Source organism: Bos grunniens, chromosome 13 (genome assembly GCF_055505025.1).
Source record: "Bos grunniens cultivar Pamir isolate PY7600 chromosome 13, Bosgru_T2T1.0, whole genome shotgun sequence".
Lineage (NCBI taxonomy): Eukaryota > Metazoa > Chordata > Mammalia > Artiodactyla > Bovidae > Bos > Bos grunniens.
Genome location: NC_141177.1, coordinates 44222264 through 44245137, shown reverse-complemented (window position 1 = coordinate 44245137; position 22874 = coordinate 44222264). Strand labels below are relative to the sequence as shown.

Below are 22874 nucleotides of genomic sequence, written 5' to 3'. Positions count from 1 at the left end.
GGGCAGGTTGGAATGGCTAGCACTTCTTGGGAACCCTGTGTCCATCTCAACAAACAAACCAGCTTTAACGGAACAGAGGCCGTTTCCCTTGGGCTGGGCTAGTGCACTTCCTTTGGAGACAGATCTTTCATCCAGATTAGACGGTGTGATTTAACTGTCCTTTTCTGCAGTCAGCCATGGGCAAGGCCATGGACAAGATTTGATGAACTTTTCCAGTTGTTCAGACCACATTGCCATATTCTGAATACCATATATATCACAGGAGCCAGAGGTGGAGGCACTTCCATGACCTTTAACCTATTAAAGTTCTGCCTAACATTCAAGATAAACTTGGAGCTCTGAAAAACCAGTGATTTCCTGATAGATTAAAAATACTGCCCAAATTAAATATGTGGGAACATTTGCATTTGGGTCAATGTCCAAACCGCCTTTTTTGAGATGAGTTCTGAGCATGTCAGCTGTGTTTGTAATGGAAACAGAAATTGGGTGTGCTGTGCATTCTTGTTCCCTTTTTCAAATATTTGATCTGTGGAAGTAGAGTGATGTGAAAATACAGCTACTTTTTCTGAGATAACGTCTCAGAAATAGGCAGTTGTGATGCTGCAGGTAGGCGACTTGCATGGTGTTATTTAAAGCTAAGAATGAGGTAGCAAAAAAGTACAAATAATAGGTTCCTACTATATAGCACAGGGGGCTGATGTATTCAGTATCCTGTAATAAACCATATGGAAAAGAGTATGCAAATAATAATAATAGGTTATATCATTTTTAAGTAAAAATAAAGATGTACAAAGCCCAGCCGTCTTCATTTTCAGCAAAATGAGTGCTAGCCCTTTGCAGGAGCAACACCTATGCATCCTAGGTCGTCACTGTGATTTCAGAATTAAAGGTGTTGGGGGACATATCACATTGACCATAAATGTTACATGTTATTCAGGGTATTAAGGTATCCTGCCACTCTCTCTCCTCTGCCCGAGAGGGCAAGGGGGAGACAGCTGGGAGAGCTTGCTCTAAGACAAATGGTCTGTATACTGACTGACCCGTAAGAAACAGGAAGGAAGTCTTCTTTGAATAACAGTGATCAATGGGCTGAAAGGGATCAAGATGCCTGGGAGAATCTCAGCTCAGAGGCCAGGGAGAACCTCCTCGTGGGATCCACCTGGACCTGGTTACCATATGCAATGGTGATATTGTCCCCACATGTCCTTGGAGATTGAGTGCAGCACAAGAAAACTTACAGAGGCATTGCTACTTGAACTCATGGCATGGTTAACACAACCAGCACTCTATCTCGGCACACAGCAGGTGCCTAAGCGTTGCTCAGTGTTGCTGCTCTCTGCTAACCATGCTGCCATAAGGACAACGAGTTATGATCACAGTTGACCTCAGAAATCTTTCTGCTGCGTTTGTGCAGAAAACCTGAAGCAAGAAGATTCACAGGTGGTTTCCCATCTGTTGGTCTTAGAAGGAGTCCCCTCTCATCTCCCTGGCCTTGCTCGTGAAAACTTGCATAGGAGGAAGTGAGAGCAGGTTCCTGGCAAGTCCGTGTCAGTCCTTAGCCTCCTTCTGGAGACTTTAGGTGGTTTGGACCCCCAACTTCTTTCAGCAGCATCACCAGCATCACCAGCACTGTGTCTATAATAGCCTCATACAGTATCTGCAGAATCATTCTTGACCCATGGTGGTGGCCCATGGCGAGGCCTTACTCACCGTAACTCAGAGCCCACCTCGTCGGCTGACTGCTTCTCTCCAACACTGCATTCTTCTAAAACAGCACTGCGACAGGAACCTGTGTGTGTGTCCTTTTCATGTTTGACCACATATTTCTCCGGGATCAGTTTCTAGACATGGAACTTGAAAAAGCACAGGAAAGCCATAACCTAAAATTCTCCATAGACCATCCCTCATGAACCTTTTCTTGAAGCAAAAATGATGCTCTCAATTGACTAGTTAAATTCTACACCTGAAGAGGAACCTAGAAATCAGGTTCCTTGTTTTCTAACTGGAAGTTACTAAAATCAAGAAACTAGAGGAAGCATTCAAAGTATCAAAAGTTCAAGGTACATTCCAGAGGTTTCATTATTTTTCCCTTGACCATTCTCCCACTTATTCATTCTTATCCTTTCTGACAGCACCTTCCCTGACCCAGGTGTGTGTATCTGTCTGTTTGTCTTCTCCCTCCCTCCCCTCTCTCCTTCTCTGTCTCCATCTCCCACTGTCTAATGCATCTAACAGGCCTTACTCCAATGAAGCCAACAGTCCCTTGGTTGCTCCTGTCAATTCCTCCAGGTTGCCGTTTGTATCTGAATTGTTTTAGTGAATGATTAAGCTGTGGTCAGACTTAATACATGCAGTCTTATATTCAGCAATATGACAGAAGTCTTGCTGTGCTCAAAGCACTCTTTGGAGTGAGCAAGTAACAGAGAAGAGGAAGCATTCTCCTTTTAAGTGGAGGAAGGAAGAAATCCTCGAAAGCTGGGTGCTGCCTAGGACGTGTGTATAGATCAGGAACTGTGTGTGTGTGGCTTTTGCATCTACCTCATCCTTACCGTGCTTGGCAGGTTTAGTTGTTGTTCACATCACGCGAGCGTCTAAGGGAGTCTGGGGTGTGGCACGTGCGTCTTGGTGGCTTCCGCTAACTAACCATTCTTGGCTTGTCCACAGGTGGGAGTCTTTGGTCCTCGTGCTGATGTATCTCATCTACATTGTCATCATGAAGTGAGTAAGATCCCTTCTCAGTTTCTCTCCCCAAACTCTTTCCTGCACTCAGCGTTATGTGATGATGTGGACAGAGGGACATTGCCCTTGCCCCTCTTAAGGACCTGGCAGCCTAGTTTTTGACTGTTTCTTTGTTCGCTTTCATAATAAGAAAGGTGGCAAAACTTCCCATATAGGCTTCTCCTTAGGACCGTTCCAGTGTCCCCATACCCGGGAGCTGGCTTCCCACAGAGCAGGTGATTCAAGAGAGGGCACGAAGGACCCAGCAACACCTTCTATGATCCAGCCTCACAAGTCACACACTGTCCCTTCTGCCATGTTCTATTCGTTAGAAAAGAGTCAGTCTGGTCTTCACTCCTTGCCTTTCCTAGAGAGGAGAGTCAATTACCTGTGGACATGTTTTAGACCACCAGATCATGCATTCTTTTTCCCCATGGAGTCTGGGCAGATTACCACTTGTATCAGGAGTTACGTTGCTGATGCTTCCCATGTTCTAACGTAAGATGTAAGCACTGTGGTCAGAAACCTGCTGGGTCATCTTTTTTGACAAGGACCATTGAGATGAGGAGTTTGTAAACAGTGCAGAGATACTCTGTGCTGCAGCCACCTGCCCCCACGGAAGCAATTGCATTGCTTTGAATTAGCCCATCCTCTCCCCAGCCCATGTGACTGCAGGAGTGACCGCCTCCTCTAGGGGGAGGACAGGAGACCACTCTTTGTGTCCGACTCTTTGTGACCCCATGGACTGCAGCACACCAGGCTTCCCTGTCCATCACCAACTCCCAGAGCTTGCTCAAACTCATGTCCATCAAGTCGGTGATGCCATCCAACCATCTCGTCCTCTGTTGTCCCCTTCTCCTCTGTCCTTCAATCTTTCCCAGCATCAGGGTCTTTTCAAATGAGTCAGTTCTTCGAATCAGGTGGCCAGAGTATTGGAGTTTCAGCTTCAGCATCAGTCCTTCCAATGAATATTCAGGACTGATTTCCTTTAGGATTGACTGGTTGGATCTCCTTGTAGTCCAAGGGACTCTAAAGAGTTTTCTCCAACACCACAATTCAAAAGCATCAATTCTTCAGTGCTCAGCTTTCTTTATAGTCCAGCTCTCACATCATACATGACTACTGAAAAAAACATAACTTTGACTAGACGGACCTTTGTTGGCAAAAGTTCCTTTTGTCTGACTGCTGCCAGAAATTGCTGATGTGGATGCATCCAGTAGCAGTCTGCCACTAACACGTCAAGTTTTCTTTGCTGTTGAGGCCTAACAAAAATTACTTCTGGTGGCTGAGAACCCTGTCGGGAGAAATCAGTGTGGCCGTTGGCCAATGTCACAGGAACAGTGAAGGCAGGAGCTGGCTTGACCCATGGCCGGGGTAGGCTGTGAGCCATCTGCCACCATCCCACCCAATATGATGCCCAGTTTCCACCTCAGGAACTGTCCATGTTCAGCGTGGACCCAGCATCTGGATCTTGTGACTGAACGAGACTATTTCAAGACTAGAACCTCACCCAAAGTTATCCTGATGTGGAATTGCCATGATGGTAACTGACATCACAGTTAAGATGACAAAACCAGGTGCTTTTCCCACAAATCACACACCTCAGTACATCAGCTCCCATAAAAAAGCCAAGTTGGCCCAAAGGCTTTCCATAGTTTCTAGACTCCAAGGAAATGCCTTTAAAGACAGGAGCAGCCAACTTATTTCTCTTTCTCTCAAAGAGCAAAACTATCAGGGAATCCATGCCACCGTCAGAAAGCCTCAATAATACACGTCTTCTTTCAGCATTTTTTATTTCATGTGTTTGTTTTATTTTTTTTTTAACATTTGGTGCTTTGAGACCCCAGTGAGTCAAGAGCTCTCATCTCCCCTTTTGAAAAGGTGGATTCATCAATTATTCCAGAAGAACTGACTGAGTGTCTGCTATAAGCTGAACATGGATCTTGGGTTTTAAAATCTGAATTTAGATGAAAGCATGTCCCATACTGAATTCACTAAGGGCTGTACAAGAATAAGGAGGCCTTCAGAAAGTTCTTTTTATCTAAAAAGAAGGAAGATTGAAGAATTTTGCTAGCATGCACTCCATAAGCACCACACCCCTCTACTGAGCTATCATAACATCTCTGAGTTGCAGGCAGGGCATGTGGACATGAAGAAAACACACTGAACAATTTCCCTACCCCAAGCCAAGTCCAATGTGAAAGCTAACGAGGTGTGTTTCTGCTGATGCGTCAGCATTACCAACTTCCCAGCTGTTCAGACCAGCAGGATACAAATAAAGTGGGGAAAGGCAGCTACTGCGCTCTTGAAATTTTCTGCATAAATTCTGGTCCCAAGTTCTAAATTGAAATCTCTGCTCTTTTGCCATCCCCCTCAGTAATCAGAGGCTTTAATCATTGGGTTTTATAAAATCTGATTTATAAAATTGCATGCTTCACAATAAAGCAGCTTTGGGGTGCAAGCACAAAATTTAAAACATTCAATTAAAAATATAAAACAGCAGCAGCCATTGAAAACAGCCTGTATTAGAATTGTCAGCTGCTTCCTGGATGGATTGCTTTAAAATGATTTTTAAACATTCTGTCTGAAGGTCAAAAAGCAATTCTGGTTTGGCCCAGCAGGTAGAAACCTTAAGGGAGCCTGAAGCATACCTGACCTTGGCGAGGATTGCTTTCTGTCCTTCTGGGTCATTTCACTGGGATTTGGTTCCCAGATGAGGCAGTGTGGGCTTGTCGTTAAGATCAAGTGCCTCCCTTGCAGCCCTGGCTGCAGAACTGAGCCAGGTGGTTCTGGTATTTTGAATCTCAGTTTTTGCTTCTAGGAACAGAAGGAATGATGCTTTCTACCTGAAAGGCTGTTTGTAAGGATGGGATGTGATAGAATAGTTAATTAACTGATATTCAGTTCCACGAAAGTGCTCATAATGATGCAATACATAGCATTAGTATCCTATCATCCAAATCCAAGTAAGTACACAACACACAGTTGTGAACTTTTAAAGCAAACCCCCTGGAGAGTCAGTATTTCTGGGGGGGAAGTGGATTCTAAGTCAAGATGACAGAAACAGTGCCTCTCCCTGGAGCTCCTCCAGGAGGGGGGACAGAGGATGAGGAGACCATGCCATGAAGAATGTTGGCCCGCACAGCAGTCAGCAGAATAGCATGACGCACCCCACGTGCTCCCCACGAGTCGCCCCACTATTGACTTGCACCCACACTGCCAGCTGTATCACTCCCTCCACATGATCTGAAACCCCAACTTGCCTGCTAAGTCCCTTCAGTCATGTTCAACTCTTCGTGACCCTATGCACTGTAGCCCGCCAGGCTCCTCTGTCCATGGGTTCTCCAGGCAGGAATACAAGAGTGGATTGCCAGGCCCTCCTCCAGGGGACCTTCCCAACCCAGGGATTGAACCCACATCTTTTATGTCTCCTGCATTGGTAGGCAGGTTCTTTACCACTAGCACCACCTGGGAATCCCCGTAAAGTCCCGGACATCATACCATTTCATCTACCCAAATGTCAGTACTTGTCTCTAAAAAGACTCATTTTTAACCCAGCCACACTATCATGATCATACCTAAAATGAATGCTAATTCTTTAATATGATTCAGTATCCAATGTTCAAATTCTCAACAGTCTCATAAATATCATTTTTTACAGTTCCTTTGGTCTCATAAATGTCATGAATAGTTTAAAAAGCAGAATCCAAATAAATTCCACTCATCACTCTTGGTCGCTCCATATTCTAGATCTCTTTGAGTTTATAAATTCCCCCTCTTTTTTTTTTTTCCTTGCAATTTAGTCTTGAATGAAATCTGATTGATGGCTCTGCAGAGTTTCCCACAGTTAAGACATTGTTGATTACATCTGAGGGGTAGTGTGACCTGTTCCTCCAGCCCCTGTGTCCCTCCCTGTCAGTCATTGATCCCATTTAGGTTAGACTGTGTCCAGAGTGGTGTAGAGTCACACCAACAGACGCCTGGATCGCTCTGTTATCTTGGCAGCTGCTGATCCTCAATATCTGGCTCCATCATTTCATCATGTTGCAGAATAGTCATGTTCTCATTCTATTCCTTGCAAGCCCTGAGATTATAAACCCTGAGAGTGGGCCTGCCCACTGCCCTTTCCATGGCTGCCACTGTCCCTATAGACTAGCTTTCTCTTCCCCCTCAGGCCTGTAGGAAGCACCTCAGGCTCCCAGGGTGAACAGGAAGGGGCCCAGCCATAGAGGATCCCCCACCTGTATCTCCATGGCAGGCCCACCACCCAGAGCTGCACTAAGAACACAGGATGCAGTGGGAAGGGACCCCCAAGGGGCCTCATGTCTGTAGCAGGAAAAGGGATGAAGAAGAGGAGGGGGAACTCAGCTTGAGTGGCACATGAGCTGGATTTAGAATCTAATGCTTGGGTGCCGTTCTGTGGGAGGCCAGGGACCAAGCTGGTGGGACCCCTCAGTGGGTTTTCCCATGGTCAGTAAGCCATCAGGACCTTTAAGTCTCTTAGTGGAAAAAGCAGTGGGGGCCACAGTGCCCTGGAGATGCTGCTCGCTGGCTGTCTTTGCCTCTGAGTTTCCTAGGATTCCTCCATGGGAGTCTTCTAATACCAATGATAAAGGGACCAGGACAGTGCCTGCCAGAGCATCCCAGGGCCAGAGCACCCCAGGAACTTGACTAAGCTGCCTTCCTTCCAACACACATGGGAGAAACTCCACACAGGGTTTTGATTCTTTCCCTCAGTCATTCTGAAGAAACACAGCCCAGAATTTTGTCATAAAGCCAAGAGCCCCACAGACCTGGAACTATGGCACAACACTGACAGACTTTCCCAGGATCCCAGCTTGTGACCTCAGGAAACCACGGGCAGACAGAGACTTCGGCAGCCAGCCCGCCAGTGCACGTGGACTGTGATGCTAGCGGGACAGACGGATGTGACACCTTGACCTTCCTCCACCCAGCATGGCCCTGACAGCAAAGGCCCTGGGGACACGGCCCAGAGGAGGGAGTCTTTGCCCATCCCTCTGAGTCTCATCACAGCCCTTCCATGCATGGACCACGAGGTGTTGTTCAGTAGCTCAGTCATGTCTGACTCTGTGACCCCATAGACTGCAGGACGCCAGGCTTTCCTGTCCATCTCCATCTCCCGGAGCTTGCTCAAACTCACATCCATTGAGTCGGTGATGCTATCCAACCATCTCATCCTCTGTCATTCACTTCTCTTCCCGCCTTCAATCTTTTCCAGCATCAGGGTCTTTTCCAATGAGTCGGCTCTTCACATGAGGTGGTCAAAGTATTGGAGCTTCAGCTTCAGCATCAGTCCTTCCAATGAATATTCAGGACTGATTTGCTTTAGGATGGACTGGTTGGATCTCCTTTCTGTCCAAGGGACTCTCAAGAGTCTTCCCGAACACCACAGTTGAAAAGCATCAATTCTTCAGTGCTCAGCTTTCTTTATGGACCAACTCTTACATCCATACATAGATCATGAGTAAGGGAACTCAATCCCGGAGCTCCCCCACTGACATGAAACACTGCAGAGAAAGCAGTGTGTCCCTATTTATCCGTCTGAAGTTGGTTTTATTTTCACTTACCATATATCCTCAAGTTGGGGAAATGGGCTGAATATTCTGGGGAAAACAGGATGATAAAATAGTAAGCATATTAACCTGAGGCACCGGGTCTCTCACCCGTGTCCAGGCTGAGGGAGCTTTGGGGAGCTTTGGGGAGCCAGGAGCCCAGGAGGGAGGAACGGCAGTGCTGATGGGCTCTTTCTGCTCCCGGCCGTGTCCAGATACAACGCCTGCATACACCAGTGCTTCGAGAGGAAGACCAAAGGGGCCGGAAACATGGTCAATGGCCTGGCCAACAACGCCGAAATGGACGACAGCGGCAACTGCGACGCAACCGTGGTGCTACTCAAGAGAGGTAACCCTGGGGCCGTGCCCCACTGCGGGGCTGCGCCGGTGCCGCCGGCCCCACAGGGCGTGCCTGCCCGGGAAACATCGCCCCCACTCCCTCCCATTGGCTGCGTCCGGGAACATCCTGGTGATGGGTGGCCTCTGGAAGCTGTGGAAGTTCTTGGACCAAACATGCTGAGGTTGCTAACAGAGAAACAAGATAGTAAAGGAGACGCCAGGGGTTTCAAGGTGCTGACTCTCCCATTCTGGCTGTGTGACCTTGGAGCAAGTTACTTAACCTCTATGAGCCTCATTTTCTCTTCTGTAAAATGAGGATAATTTTCATAACAAGTTAAGGAGATAGAGTATATAAAATACTCCATTAATGATAGTTGTTATTAGTGTATATTTATATCCGAATTCACTTTCAGGCTATATTACCTCAGTTTCCCACCTGCAAAATAACATAGAAAAGAAAGGGAAAGTGAAGTCACTCATTCGTGTCTCATTCTTGGTGACCCCCTGGACTGTAGCCCGCCAGGCTCCTCTGTCCATGGAATTCTCTGGGCAAGGATACTGGAGTGGGTTGCCATGCCTTCCTCCTGGGGATCTTCTTGACCCAGAGATCAGACCTGGGTCTCCTGCATTGCAGGCAGATTCTTTACCATCTGGACACCAGGGAAGCCCTAAAAGTGTGAAAGTGTTAGTCACTCAATCACTCCCCCAAATTCTGATATTCAGTAGATACTTAGTAAGCAGTTGCTATTCCAAGAGAAATAATACAATGCTCTTAATAATATTCTTTCTTAGAGGAACATGGAAAATTATCATTTACTTTTGCCTAGAATGTGTTTCAGTTTTCATTTAACTTTTTTTTTAACTTTCCTATTGAAATGTGTGGGTTTATTTCTTCTCAGTCCCATTTCCTTACTTTTCAGGGAAGGGAAAAAAAGAAAAAGAAAAATCTATAGGCTATTTCCAAGTACATAGCTCAGTTTGAAATCTGTGGGTAATTATTAGAATTTGAAAATCAATTTTTTGATGTAGTTTTCTCACTAATTATACTATACTAATTTCTCACTAATTATACTCATGTTTAACGAAAGACTTTTGAGTATTCAGCGCTATCCCACATAAGGATTTCATTTCATTTCTTCTCTGCAGGGTAGTTTATAACAATAAAAGGAATACTCTTAGAGAACCAAAGAGAGCTACCTACTATTAGTCAGTATTTCCAGAGATCATTTCATGGTTTAGTGGCCTGGAGAACAGGAGTGAGGCTGTGACCTGTGAGCTGCGTCCTCACATTGCAATATCCACGCGGAAGAGCTTGGGCCATGGAGGAAGTATTCTTCAGGCCTGCTAGCAGATCATTTCACAGGATTTTCCCTAAGCACCCTCTGGACTTGAGCCTCTATAAGCTGGCCAGCTGCCCGCCCCCCACCCCAGTCTGCCCTGCATCCCACACCATGCCCTCTGCTTGGACTAGCATCAGTCCTGGAGCTTTTAACAGCCTACTGTGAACACTCTTGACATTTGAAAAGGGCATAAAGGGTTACTAAAGACAGTTGGGGTCTTTCCTATGCCCCAGATATTAGTGGCAGGAAAAGAATCCTTTGAGGAGAAAGGAAAATTCTCTTATGTTATAATTCATTCTTACTATGTCAGAGAAGGACTCAAACTGTTTTAAGTCATTTCAAAGGAAGTATAGATGAGCCCATGGAAAGCAGATGTTGACTCTTCTTCAAAGTTTAATCACAACCTTTCCAGGACAGACGGGTGGGTGGGTGGATGGATGGATGAGTGGATGGGTGGGAGGGTTGGTGGGTTGGCGGATGGATGTATGGAAAGAAGGAAAGGAGGGAAGAAAGGAGAAAGGGAGGGAGCAAGAAAGATAAGGGAGGGAAGGAAGATGAATGAATATCTCTTTCCCACTCCTAGCCTCAACGCTATCTTTATTTTGTTTTTAACTTTCCTAGCCAATTTCCACCGCAAAGCATCAGTGATCATGGTAGACGAGCTGCTGTCAGCCTACCCACATCAGCTTTCTTTCTCTGAGGCTGGTCTTCGAATCATGATCACCAGCCACTTCCCCCCCAAGACCCGACTCTCCATGGCCAGTCGCATGTTAATCAATGAGGTATCTGAGAACACAAGTCCATCTGCCACGGCCAGGGTGGGGAACTGGGCAGGGAGGACGTTCCCTAGTCTGCAGGTAAAAGCGCCTGCCTCAGTGTTTTACACAATAATGTCCCTCAGCTGTTTCCCAACATTCTTGCTCAGCTATGCATCCTTGTCCTTGCTCTTCCCACCACGTGTCCAGAGATGTAGTCCAGCTCCCAGCTGTATAGAAAGACTCTTCCGTCCCTTCTTCTCATTATCTTCCCTCTGAATAAAGCCCCCGGATGTGAACTCGCAGGAAAGTAGTTGTTAAATTAAGGTTACCTTAGTTTAGGGTACTTCAGAGTCTCACCCACATTTTCCTGGGGATGCCTTTCTCTGGAATGGCAGCCTTGTTGATCCTACTCCCGATACATTTTATGGCTTTCTCACATATGGATCAGGGAAGTGCTACCATCTGGAGAGGAGCATTAACAACCCAGTGCGCAGGCAGTCAAACCCTGGTAGAAAAGCAGTGCCCATTTGAGGCGTGGGGACTCTCCTCTAAAGGGATTTGTAAGTTCCAGTGGGTCACGAAAGAGTAATCCTTCTTCCCAGAAAGTCTATTAGAGTTGGTTGTTACTTTAAGGAGTCCCTTAGAACCTGTCTGCAGAGTCTTCTGGAAGCACCTCCTGCCAGCAGCCTGGGAAAATCCCAACAGCCGGGGTCCTGGGTGAGAGGATCTACAGCTCCTCTTGGGGGGTGGGGAGGGATTCTGTGTTAGAACGTGCCTTTCCTTCTCCAGAGACAGAGACTGATAAACAGCAGGGCTTATGCCAACGGAGAATCCGAGGTGGCCATCAAGATCCCAATTAAGCACACGGTGGAGAACGGGACGGGGCCCAGCAGCGCCCCAGACAGAGGCGTGAGCGGGACGCGGAGGGACGAGGTCGTGGAGGCCGGTGACGAGACAGAGAACGAGAATGAGGACAACGAGAATAACGAGAACGACGAGGAGGAGGAGGACGAGGAGGAGGAGGAGGGGCCATACACGCCCTTCGACCCCCCGTGTAAGAGCCCCTGCTAGGGCTGGGCGGGCTGCGGTCCTGAGCTGTTTTGAAGCCACTGACTTGATGCCCTTGACTGCGTGACCTTTCTGATACCAAATTCAAGGGCTGGCTGTATGGCTGTAGAAATATTTATATTGTGTTAACCTTTACAGTGGGTAAGATTCTTTCACAGCAGATCCTATGACCAAGACGGTGACCTTCAGGCCTGGTTGAAATGTGGGCCTTTGGAGGAGGAAGGCTCCCTGTCAGTGGTTCCTCTGGACCCTGTGGTGCCAAAGAGGAAAGTTCGTGACCCTGCCAGCCAGGCGGCTTGGTGCTGTGGGGTGGGGTTTCCCACCATTACCCACCCCATCGTGGTTGGTGGGGGCACTGTCCTGACGAGGCAGCCCTTGTCCCAGGTCCCAGGACCTGCTGTCTCCAGGGTGGGCACCTCAGGAGATGCAGACTAGGGCAGAGAGCTCCCGAATCACACCTCAGGGGCTGGCCCAGGGTCTCCCCGTTTCTTGACGCGTCAGGGTGCATGCAGAGGCTGGTAAGCTCTCAGGACCCCGGCCACAAGGGCAGTGTCCTTGTCCACCAACTGCTGCCTCCAGTAAAGACTCAGCTGAGCCAGCGGCCTTGTCCTCCAGCCCCACCATTAATGGAATGGGTGGACCAAACCGAAAGAATTCTGCCTGTCTGCCAGACCTTCCAGAAGTTTCTGTTTCAAGAAAGTGTTCGCTGGTCCAGTTCGTATTCACTGTCAAGTACGTGAAGCTTAATTAGCCTGTGTGTCTTCTCTGCAACGTTGGAAGTAGTGGGGGCTGTCAGCTCTGAGGAAGAAGTGCTGGATCCACTTGAAAGGCCGTTTAACAAGGAGACATGGGCGCAGCGTCACAGTCGAGTGTTCCTTTCGGATGCAGTGTCCTTCGGGGCCCCTCTTTGTGTCCAGCCAGTAAAGCTCAGGGGGCGACGGGGTCCCTGAAAGGCTCCTCAGATTTCAACCTGGTCAACTGCCAACCGAAAGTAACTAGAAAATACCACCCAGATTCCCAGACCCTGAATCACCCAAAGTTAAATCCTGGCTTGTTAGTAAAAATGTATCCTGGCTTTTTATCCATTTTGCCACATTTGGTGACATTTCTTGGCAACCTTTCTATCGACCAGGACAAAAACATGTTAAGGATGGAATGACTGGCCCCCCACTTTTCCCTCTAGGGCCTCATGCTCGTTTTCCCTTGCTTTGTAACAAATGAGCACAAGCCTTGCAGCTTACACTCATTGGCTAGCTCACGTTCTAGGGTCAGAAGTCTGGCACTGCCTGGCTGGGGGTTCCAAGGCTCGCGGGGCAGTGATGAGGGGGCCAGGGCTGCGGTCCTTCCCAGCAGCCCCGGCACACTCAGGTTCCTGGCAGGGTTCCTGGTGGCTCCTCGTGGCTGTCGGCTGGGGCTGCTCCCTACCCTATGGCCCCCTTCTTCTTCGTCCCGTGGCGTCTCATTTCAAACGAACAGTGTGTGTTGTCTGGTCCTCCCCGCTCTGCTCATGGCTCTAGCCTCCTCCTCTGCTTCCAAGGGCTCCAGTGATTACCTGCCTATCTGGAGGCCAGCTCTGCTTCACACTGTAGCGCAGTCAGGGACGGTGGTTCATCCTCTGCACGGGCTCTGAAAACCGGGGCACAGACCTTGGGGGCTGTGTCTGGAATTCCACCCCCTCCCCAGCCCCTGTTTGCAGAGCTCACTGTCGGCACTGTAACCTCGCTCCAAGAACTCTCACTCGCCTGACGTCATCCCTGATGAAAGAGTTTTTAAGTGGCTGGGTGCTCTGTTGGCCCCATGGCCCAGGATCCCATACACACTCCTCCAGGAAGACATCAGAGACAGAGGTGTGAGAGTGCACAGACCACATCACTCAGCGGGATCGAGGGCCCCCTTCGGGTCACGAGCTCCCTGTTTCTCACCTGGACGCAGTACATGCCGGGCCTACGTGTGAAGTTTCGGGGTATCCTGAACTCCTGCTCCCCACCCTCACCCCAGGATTAGGGTGCACATGTGGAGGCCATAGGGTCTCCCCACACGTTAGGAGGCATGGCTGCAGGTGTGGGCTCAAGCACCCACATCAGGCACCCTCCATCCTTTGGAAGCACAGGCTCACAAGGAGAACGATGCTCTGTGTGGTCCTGCTTCCCCTGGGGGTCTCGGCTTCACCGCAGGGCCCTGAGCTGCTGAGACAGTCAGTGGGATCCTGAGTCCTCCTCACCAGCCCCTCTCATGTGGGCATCCTTGACCAGGGGTGGGCTCTGACTTGGGTGATCCAGGTGGGGCCCCAGGTGATGCCGATGCTGCTGGTCCGTGGGCCACTGCTGGGTGGCATGGGCTTGGGGCCTGGGGTCCCCCAGCCATCTTCAGGGTTCCTCTGCCACGCCAGGGAGCAAGGTCAGCACCTGGCTCTGCCTCTGAAGTGAGAATGGGCTTGCCCGAGTGTGGGCCCCTGTTCTGCTCCACCAGCTGCTAAGAAACACCATTCAAGGCCAGGACTGGGGACTGAGTGTCCAGCCAGGGCCTCCCCTGGGTAGGGCTGCCTCCTCACAGCAATGAGCGAGCAGAGGCCCTCAGGCCAGCAGAGGGCACTCGAGGGTCCTCTCAGGCCAAGATACTTTGGCCACTGGGTAAAGATCTGTTTCCCTCCCACGGGAATCTTGCAGGGACCTGGATTTGCATGTTTCTGCCACTAAGGCTTGACTGGAGTGTGTATCATTAACAAGTACGTAATTGTGTGGGAGTATACAAATAGAGGATATAGGACATGCATGCATATGTGTGTGTACATGAATATAGGTGTGTGTGCACATATATAGCATGTGCACATGTATGATTGATGTGATGCATGCATATAACATGCTTTCTATATACTGTATATATTTAATATGCTGCATCTGTGTGTGCATCTTTAGTCATGTTCAACTCTTTTCATATACCCATGAACTATAGCCCACCAGGCTTCTCTGTCCATGGACTCTCCAGACAAGAATACTGGAGTGGGTTGCCATTCCCTCCTCAGGAGATCTTCTCGACCCAGGAATCAAACCCACATCTCCTGCATTAGCAGGCGAATTCTTTATCACTGAGCCACGTGGGAAGGCCTGATATGTTGCATATTAATACACAAATATTTATATATATTTAATATGCTGTATATTATATAATGGACTTACCCAGTGGCTCAGATGGTAAAGAATCCTCCTGCAATGCCAAAGACCCAGGTTCGATCCCTGGATCAGGAAGATCCCCTGGAGAAAGGAATGGCTTACCCACTCCAGTATTCTTGCCTGGAGAATTCCACCTACAAGAGGAGCCTGGCGGGCTACAGGCCATAGGAAGGCAAAGAGTCGGACACAACTGAAGTGACTGAGCACAGTGCACATGCATGATGTATGTATCTGTGTGTCTGTATGTGGGAGTACTAAGTCGCTTCACTTGTGTCTGACTCTTTGTGACCCCATGGACTGCTGCTCTGTCAACATTCCAGAGATGAGGAAACTGAGGCTCAGGGAGTTTAAATAACTGAGGCACTTGATTCAGACAGAACAGACAGAATGGGGACTGATAAGAAAGCCCCCTCTCCTCCCGCTAGAGACCACCTTGTGAGTCTAGGGAGACCAGGAGTCAAAAGTGATATCATGTAACTTAACTGCAATTTTAAGAAAATATTTGGAGACTGGCGAAAGATGTATGAAATAAGTGCTGGATGCTAGTATACAATTATAAATTGTGTTAAAGATTTTAGTCATCACTTTTCACAGTGTAATTTAAAAAATACCTCAACTCTGGTGGGAATACAAATTAGAACAGTCCTTTTTAGAAAACAGTTCAGCAGTTTCTCATAAAGTTAAAAAAAAAAACACCCACCCTGTGACTCAGCATTTCTACTCCTGGGTCTTTGCCCAAGAGAAATGAAAACATGCCCACAGAAAGATTCACACAGAAAAGCTTACAGCCTCGTTAGTTGTAATACCTGAAAACTGGCAACAGCCCAAATCCCAGACACAGGAGAATGCAGTCACACCACAGTGTATTCACAGGCTGGAACACTACATAGCAATTAGGAATGAGTTACCAACCCAGGGATGAAACTCAGAAAGCATTATGTTGAATAAAAGAAGGTAGAAACAAACAAACAAACAAAATACTGTATGATTTTATTTATTTGAAGTTGGAGAATAGAAAGAACTCTGTGGTGATAGGGGCTGGGAAGTTGACCAGAAAGGATGCACAGAGACCTTTCTGCAGATCTTGGTTGATATTTCTCTTCAGAGGTGAGTTAGTACTTAATGCAGGATGGTTTGTTGTTGTTGTTATTTAGTCACTAAGCAGGATGCTAGTAATGGCCAAAGGAGAACTAATGGGTTTTTCGAATCTGAGGCTACAAGAACTCCTGGTAAAATAGTCACCATTGTCTCTGGCACTCAGCAGCTGAGATGGTAGGACAGGTCATCACTAAAAGATCCATCATCTTGTCCATAGAAGCAGGCAGATAAAGCCAGGAAGCAATTATGAATTTGCAAATCCATAGCAGCTTGGGATATAAACACTCAAGCAATGCTTTGGCAACCGTGAGAGCTTTCAGATCGTCCATCAAAATTTCCGCAAGTTGAAGGACGATGTTGAGAAATTCCACTAGGTGGCGCTATGTCTGCTGACCCCCTTAGACTCCGGGAAGATGTCGCTGCCTGTCCATGGGAAGAAGGACTGGAAGGGGATTGGTGGTCTTTACCGCCCCTCCCCTGCCTCCACCCGGACCCCACACTCTTCCCTGCACCCCATTTGTATCCTGAGAATCCTCCGCATCCTTTTCCACCTGGCTCCATTTGCCAAACCGTACCCCCCAGCTCTGTATTCCTCAGAAGCGACACATCCTTCATTTTGAGGCCTACCAGCAGGTGGGCACTTTATATTCCTCTTGGTCTTGTTGGTGGAAAGGCACTCGAGTCTTTGTGGTAAGGAGCACCACAGTCAGGCTTAATGTCTGGGGACGCTCATGCTGAGGATGGAGCGGGAAAATGCGCCTCACTGATTTGTTTGTTTTGCCTTTGTTGTTCTCCCAGCTGGCAAACTGGAAACAGTGAAGTGGGCATTCACCTGGCCCCTGAGCTTCGTCTTGTACTTCACCGTCCCCAACTGCAACAAGCCCCGCTGGGAGAAGTGGTTTATGGTGACCTTCGCTTCGTCCACGCTGTGGATCGCAGCCTTCTCCTACATGATGGTGTGGATGGTGAGTCCAGGACCCCAGGGTGCTGGGTCCCTTCAGAGAGAAACTCAAGGATGCAGAGGATTCTCAGGATACAAATGGGGTGCAGGGAAGAGTGTGGGGTCTGGGTGGAGGCAGGGGAGGGGCGGTAAAGACCACCAGCCCTCTCTCAGTCCTTCTCCCCATGGACAGGCAGCTACGTCTTCCTAGAGTCTAAGGTGGGGGTCAGGAGACAGCGCCACCTAGTGGAATTTCTCAACATCGTCCTTCAACTTGCGGAAACTCCCCTCTCCAGAGGGGAGCCAGGGCAGAGGTTTTAGCCCAGTAACTGTATCAGTCAGCGGTTGCTGCCATACACTGTGTAACAACCAGCCCTAGATTCCGTGGCTTAGAATCAAAAGAACTTATCCTCCTGCTCATGTGTCGGCAGGGAGACTGTGGGTGACTGGTCTTACCGGGCACCAGCTAATCAGTCTGCTTTCAGCTCCATTGCGGTTGCCTTTGGTTCAGGCAGCAGGTGGGGTTCGTGTCTCCTCTGTGTTTGCCCATTTTCTTTGGACCTGTGGCTACCTGGGGAATGTCTTTTCACAGTGGGTCACAGGAATGCAGGAGGGAAAAGGCAAATATGGGGGCCTTCTGGGGCCTTGGCTTGAGATTTCCACCCAGCCTCCATCTGCCAAGTATTTGTGGAGTGGGGGACATACACCTGACCTGCTCTGGTGGGAAGGCCTGCAGGGTCACAGGCAGCCAGCCTGGAGGCAAGGTGGGAGGTATGAGAAGTGACACTCCATCCATCATAGTCACTCCCCATCTCAGCTCAGTTTCTTCAACCAGAAAATGAAGTCACTGAACCAAGTGAATGCTCAAGGGTCCCTTATGAAGCTAAAACAATGATTCAAGAGTTGGCATTGATTGAGGGACCTTCGCTCAAAAGTGTTTCTGCCCTAAAGCCATCCTAGGAAACCCAGAGTGCACTCATTGCCCATGCATGATGCTCGTTTTTAACTGGGGAGTGGCCCTAATTCATTATAATTGGAATTGGGAAGAAATTAAAAACCATGACATACGTACATCTAATTGTGCTTGAGCATCGGGTAGAGATGAAATATAAATGCTGGAGAATTAAACTCAAGAGCTAAAAAAAGTTCTGAAAAGATTATTTTGGAGGTAATAGCAAATGTGTAAACCTGACATAACTAACTCATAATTACCCCTTGCCTTCAACATCACAGGCATACTTTTTTCAATCCAAATCGCATAGGCAGGGGTTTCTCCCTCATGTTGTGTCCATTACTGTTTTTGTTTGACCTTTTCATTGGGTGCCAACTTTGGGGAATAGCATTGGTATCCCTGACCTCCAGGTGTCCAGTGGTTTTTCTCTGAAGTCCACTAACATGCAAAGTAGCTGACAGATCTTAGGCTTGCCCTCTTTCTGTTTGCCTCCTTCCACTCTGGGGGAGGTTCGGAGAAGCCCTGGGAAAGGGCCGGGAGTGAGGGGAGACCAGGAGAAACCCTTGAGACCTGGTACAGAGACCTGGAGAATCGCTTCCCAGTACGCCAGCCTCAGCTGTAACCATGGTAACCATAGGCACGGTGGGGACAGGGTCCTCTTCCCAGCTCAAGCCCCATGGAACCAAACCAATTCGTGCAGGGACCCTACTGAGGGTGAGAACAGAAAAACACAGGTGAGCAGGATGCTTGCAGCTCCATTGCACAAAAGGCTCCAGAGCAGCCACAAGAAACTGCTGTGTTTCCGTGTCTTCCTTTCCTCCCTGGAGCATGGAAGGCAGAGAATCTGAGGCCACCACAAATCCAGTCCAGCACTGGATGGAATGAGACACACAGCCTCTGCTTGAAAGAGACCAAGCCAGGCATCCTAGCAGATTTAAATAACGTCCCCCAAACCTTTGGAGGGGAGGCCAGACTCCCATGCAGGGATCCTGGAGGAGCTGGCAGGAGTGGGATACTGGCCACATGCCGTCTGCATTTCTTGCAGTTTTATAGAATGTGAGGGAGGGCGCATCCCACAATGACCTAACGTTTAGCTCCTGCATGTTGTCCTCTTCTGAGGCCAGGGCACCCGGAACGGGTCTCTTTCCACTCACTCACTTGTGCCACCCGCCCCTGGTCACTCCGTCCCACCCACTGCTGTCCTCCCAGTTTGCCCATCTGAAAACTGGGAGCCAGAATGAGCTCATTTGCAGAACAGAAGCACTGCCTCTGGTGTTGACTTAACCCCTCCCCCTGTGTACACAGAGGTGCTGCCCATGCCCACGGGCCTGCTCTCTGTGCAGGGGATGCCCCAAGGCCACTCGGAGAATGGAGATAACACCAGTAGGTGTACCCTGGGGTTGTAGTGAGAGTTAAGTAAGTTACACTAAAAGTGCCTGAGTTCTAGGCAGATGTAAGCCACCGTGGCGGAGAAGGCAGTGGCACCCCACTCTGGTGCTCTTGCCTGGAAAATCCCATGGATGGAGGAGCCTGGTAGGCTGCAGTCCGGGGGGGGGTCACTGAGAGTTGGACACGACTGAGCGACTTCACTTTCACTTTTCACTTTGATGCATTGGAGAAGGAAATGGCAACCCACTCCAGTGTTCTTGCCTGGAGAATCCCAGGGACAGGGGAGCTTGATGGGCTGCCGTCTCTGGGGTCACACAGAGTCGGACACAACTGAAGAGACTTAGCAGCAGCAAGCCACCGTGGAGCAGAGGGTGATGTGGGCAGATGATGTTCCCAAGCTGCCAGGAAGGGAGGAAAGGAATTGGCAGCTGACAGCTTTTCTTACTGGACTGGATGGTGTTATTCAGCCCCCTCCCAACTCTTGTAAAGTCTCGTCATGCAGCCAACCTGAGACTTGGACAGTGGATTTCCTAGCACAGCATGGCAGCCATCCATTCTGGGTCCCCAGGAACATCCTGAGTTCAAAAACTGTCCCGCTGTTGCCTTTTTCCAGCAACTCTGTTTCTCTTCTCTCAGGCCGCCTGCCTCACCCAAAGGAACGTGTGAAAAAGGCCAGTCTTTGGTTGGAAAGCATGGGCTCTGTAACTCCACCTCTCTGTTCCCTGAGACATTCCTGGCCCTCTGTCTTTGACACGGAACGCAGACGCTGCCCCTAGACCGCCAAGATTGCAGACTCTTCAGCTTTGGTGACAGGGTCGACAGGCAGGCAGGGCTGGCATCAGCCCTCTGCTCACTGCCTCTTCCTGCCTCCCTTCCCCCCCACCCCCACCCCGCTCCCAGGTCACGATCATCGGCTACACACTGGGGATTCCTGACGTCATCATGGGGATCACCTTCCTGGCAGCTGGAACCAGCGTGCCCGACTGCATGGCCAGCCTCATTGTGGCCAGACAAGGTGGGGCCCACATGGGGAAGGCTGGGAAGGGAAGCCAGACCTCCCTACTTAGGGGTTAGGGGGAGTTTGCATGGCAGTTACCAGGGCACCGCATCCCAGCTGTGCACGAGCACTGCCCACCTCAGTGCCAGGCTGGTCAGAAGTCTTCCTGGCATCAGAATAACAGGGAAACAAGCCAGAAGATCCACCCTCGAGCAAGGCAGAGACCCTTTCTATATACTAGATATACTATATACCTGTATAGGTATATACTACATACCTATATAGGTATACCATATACCCTTTCGTATACTAGGGTGTCCCCTCATCCCCTCCAGGGTTGTATTGCTTCTATTATTAAAAATAGTAAGAAATACAGTGATAGCTGACATCTGCTGATGATAGCCCCACACTGAACAGAGCAATTTGTACACATGATCTTACTTAATTTAACAATTCTATGAATTAGGGGCAGTCATATACCCATTTCATGGATGAGGAAACTGAGCTTAGAGAGGATGGACCCCATAGCCTAAGTGCCAGACGTTACTCTTCAGTGTGTGACAGACCCTTCCACCCTCAAAACCAAGATTACAGTCTACCCAGCCCTGGGTGGAAGCCCCCCAGATGGCCACGTTCCTTCCAGCACCTACTCTCGTTTATGAACCTGATTTGTGCGGGAGGAGATTGGTTTTCAGCAAACAGTGTGTGGCTGCCACCCTTGGCAAAATGTCCTCCACTGGTCCTCACAAAATTCTACTGGTTACACTATTTTCCTTAATGTTGCTCAGTTATTTAGAAGACTTGGATACGGCGTGGAGCAGATGGGTAATGTAATGACACTGAACTGTGCGGGTCAGTGAGCTCATGAGCCCTTTATAGACTGTTGAGTTTATTCCTTTCCACAGAATGGTTCAGAATTTTGCAACCAGATTTAGTTTTTTGAATTACATTTAACCAATGATCATATTTGAAGTAAAGCTCAGCAGTTCAATAGAATGTATATTTCATTCTATTTATTGAAAATACATATTCAATGACTATTTTATAATTGGAATCATCCTACAGTGATGGATGGTCCGGGACAGACCCGAGCACCTGGGCTGGCCCACCTGCCCACCAGGTCTCTGGCTGTCAGACCAGGGGCTGGAGAGAGTCTTCAAGGGCCGGGGCACCCCCCAGGGACCACCTTCCTCACTCCAGTGACCTCTTGTCCTTGCAGGCATGGGGGACATGGCTGTGTCCAACTCCATCGGGAGCAATGTTTTTGACATCCTCATTGGGCTCGGTCTCCCCTGGGCACTGCAAACCCTGGCTGTGGATTACGGATCCTATGTAAGTGAAATTTTCTCCCTGGTGACCTCAGCCACTGGGACTATGTCTCAGGGCAGAGGAGGTGTGGAAACACTCGCATTGAGAGGAAACAAATTCTCCTGGCCAAGTCTTCTCAAGGTCAGGCCCACGTGGGGACATTCAGGACTCGAGAGCAGATGGAGCTGTTACAAGCTTCGGGAAAGGGTCAGATGGTAACTACTTTAGGCCCCGTGGCCTAGATGGTCTCCATCACAGTCGTCATCAGCTCTGCCGTGTTGGCCTGAAGGCAGCAACAGGTGATGGCGGGTCAATAAACGTAGCGGTTACAGTCCGACTTTATGTATAGAAGCTGAAATTTGAATTTCATATGACTTTCACATGTCGTGACACAGTATGATTCTTTTCAAAACTTTTCAACCAATGAAAAATGTAAAAACCCTTCTTCACTCATGGGCTCTGCAAAAACAGCGGAGGGGCCAGGTTTGGCCTGCAGGCCCTAATTCGCCAACCCTTGCTCTGCAGATTTGTTTTGCATGCAAAATATTTTATTCCTGAAGGGACAGACACAAAGTACATGATGCTGTCTCTGCCAGGGATCTGGTGACCGTCACACTCTGCAGTGACGGCCCCACGCTCTTTCTCAAGACCAAGCCAACTCTGACTCCAGGTGGATTTGCAGATGGGGACTTGGGAGTTCCAGCTAGATGTCAGTGCTCTTTCCCAGCCTGCCAAAGTGTTCCCCCTCTGCTGAGGGGCACTCCTGTCCCAGACACTGTCCAGAGATGGAGGGAGAAACTGCAGTTAGAGGTTTCTCTCTGTGTCAGGGAGGAAAAAAAGGATGATGCCTCTGTGGTATTCATACCCAACCCAGTGTTGGTGCTTCTCTGAACGTGTCACTGAGCATGCTTTCGTCTATCTGTGTAATATGTTGTAGCTAAGTGTGTTTTCCAAAGAAAATATCGTGGCTCATTTATCAGATGATGGTTGTTTCCAAGTTGCTTCCCTCGCAGCTGTTTGAAGTAGGGAGAGTGTGTCCATTGAAATTTCTCAACACATGGTGAGAAAGGCCATACGTGTTTGGTTCATGCGAATCTACCTGTTGGCAGGAAGATTTCACCAGAGAGTTAAGATAAGCACAAGACATTGGAAGGAAGCATTATGTGTCCTCAGGAGCTGAGATCTCTTCTCTGCTGTCTGCGAAATTGGGAGGTGATGTGGTGA

General features: G+C 48.8%; 1 protein-coding gene across 2 annotated transcripts in view; it reads left to right on the top strand.

Moving 5' to 3' along the window:
• The window catches only part of SLC24A3 (solute carrier family 24 member 3), a 429713-nt gene that overhangs the window by 394864 nt on the left and 11975 nt on the right, over positions 1 to 22874 (top strand). For both annotated transcript variants that reach the window (XM_086333740.1, XM_086333741.1), the window contains exons 9-15: positions 2665 to 2718; positions 8507 to 8640; positions 10592 to 10752; positions 11518 to 11782; positions 16863 to 17029; positions 20246 to 20360; positions 21562 to 21674. In XM_086333740.1, coding sequence (XP_086189866.1) covers positions 2665 to 2718; positions 8507 to 8640; positions 10592 to 10752; positions 11518 to 11782; positions 16863 to 17029; positions 20246 to 20360; positions 21562 to 21674 — 1009 coding nt within the window. The remainder of the gene's footprint in view (positions 1 to 2664; positions 2719 to 8506; positions 8641 to 10591; positions 10753 to 11517; positions 11783 to 16862; positions 17030 to 20245; positions 20361 to 21561; positions 21675 to 22874) is intronic.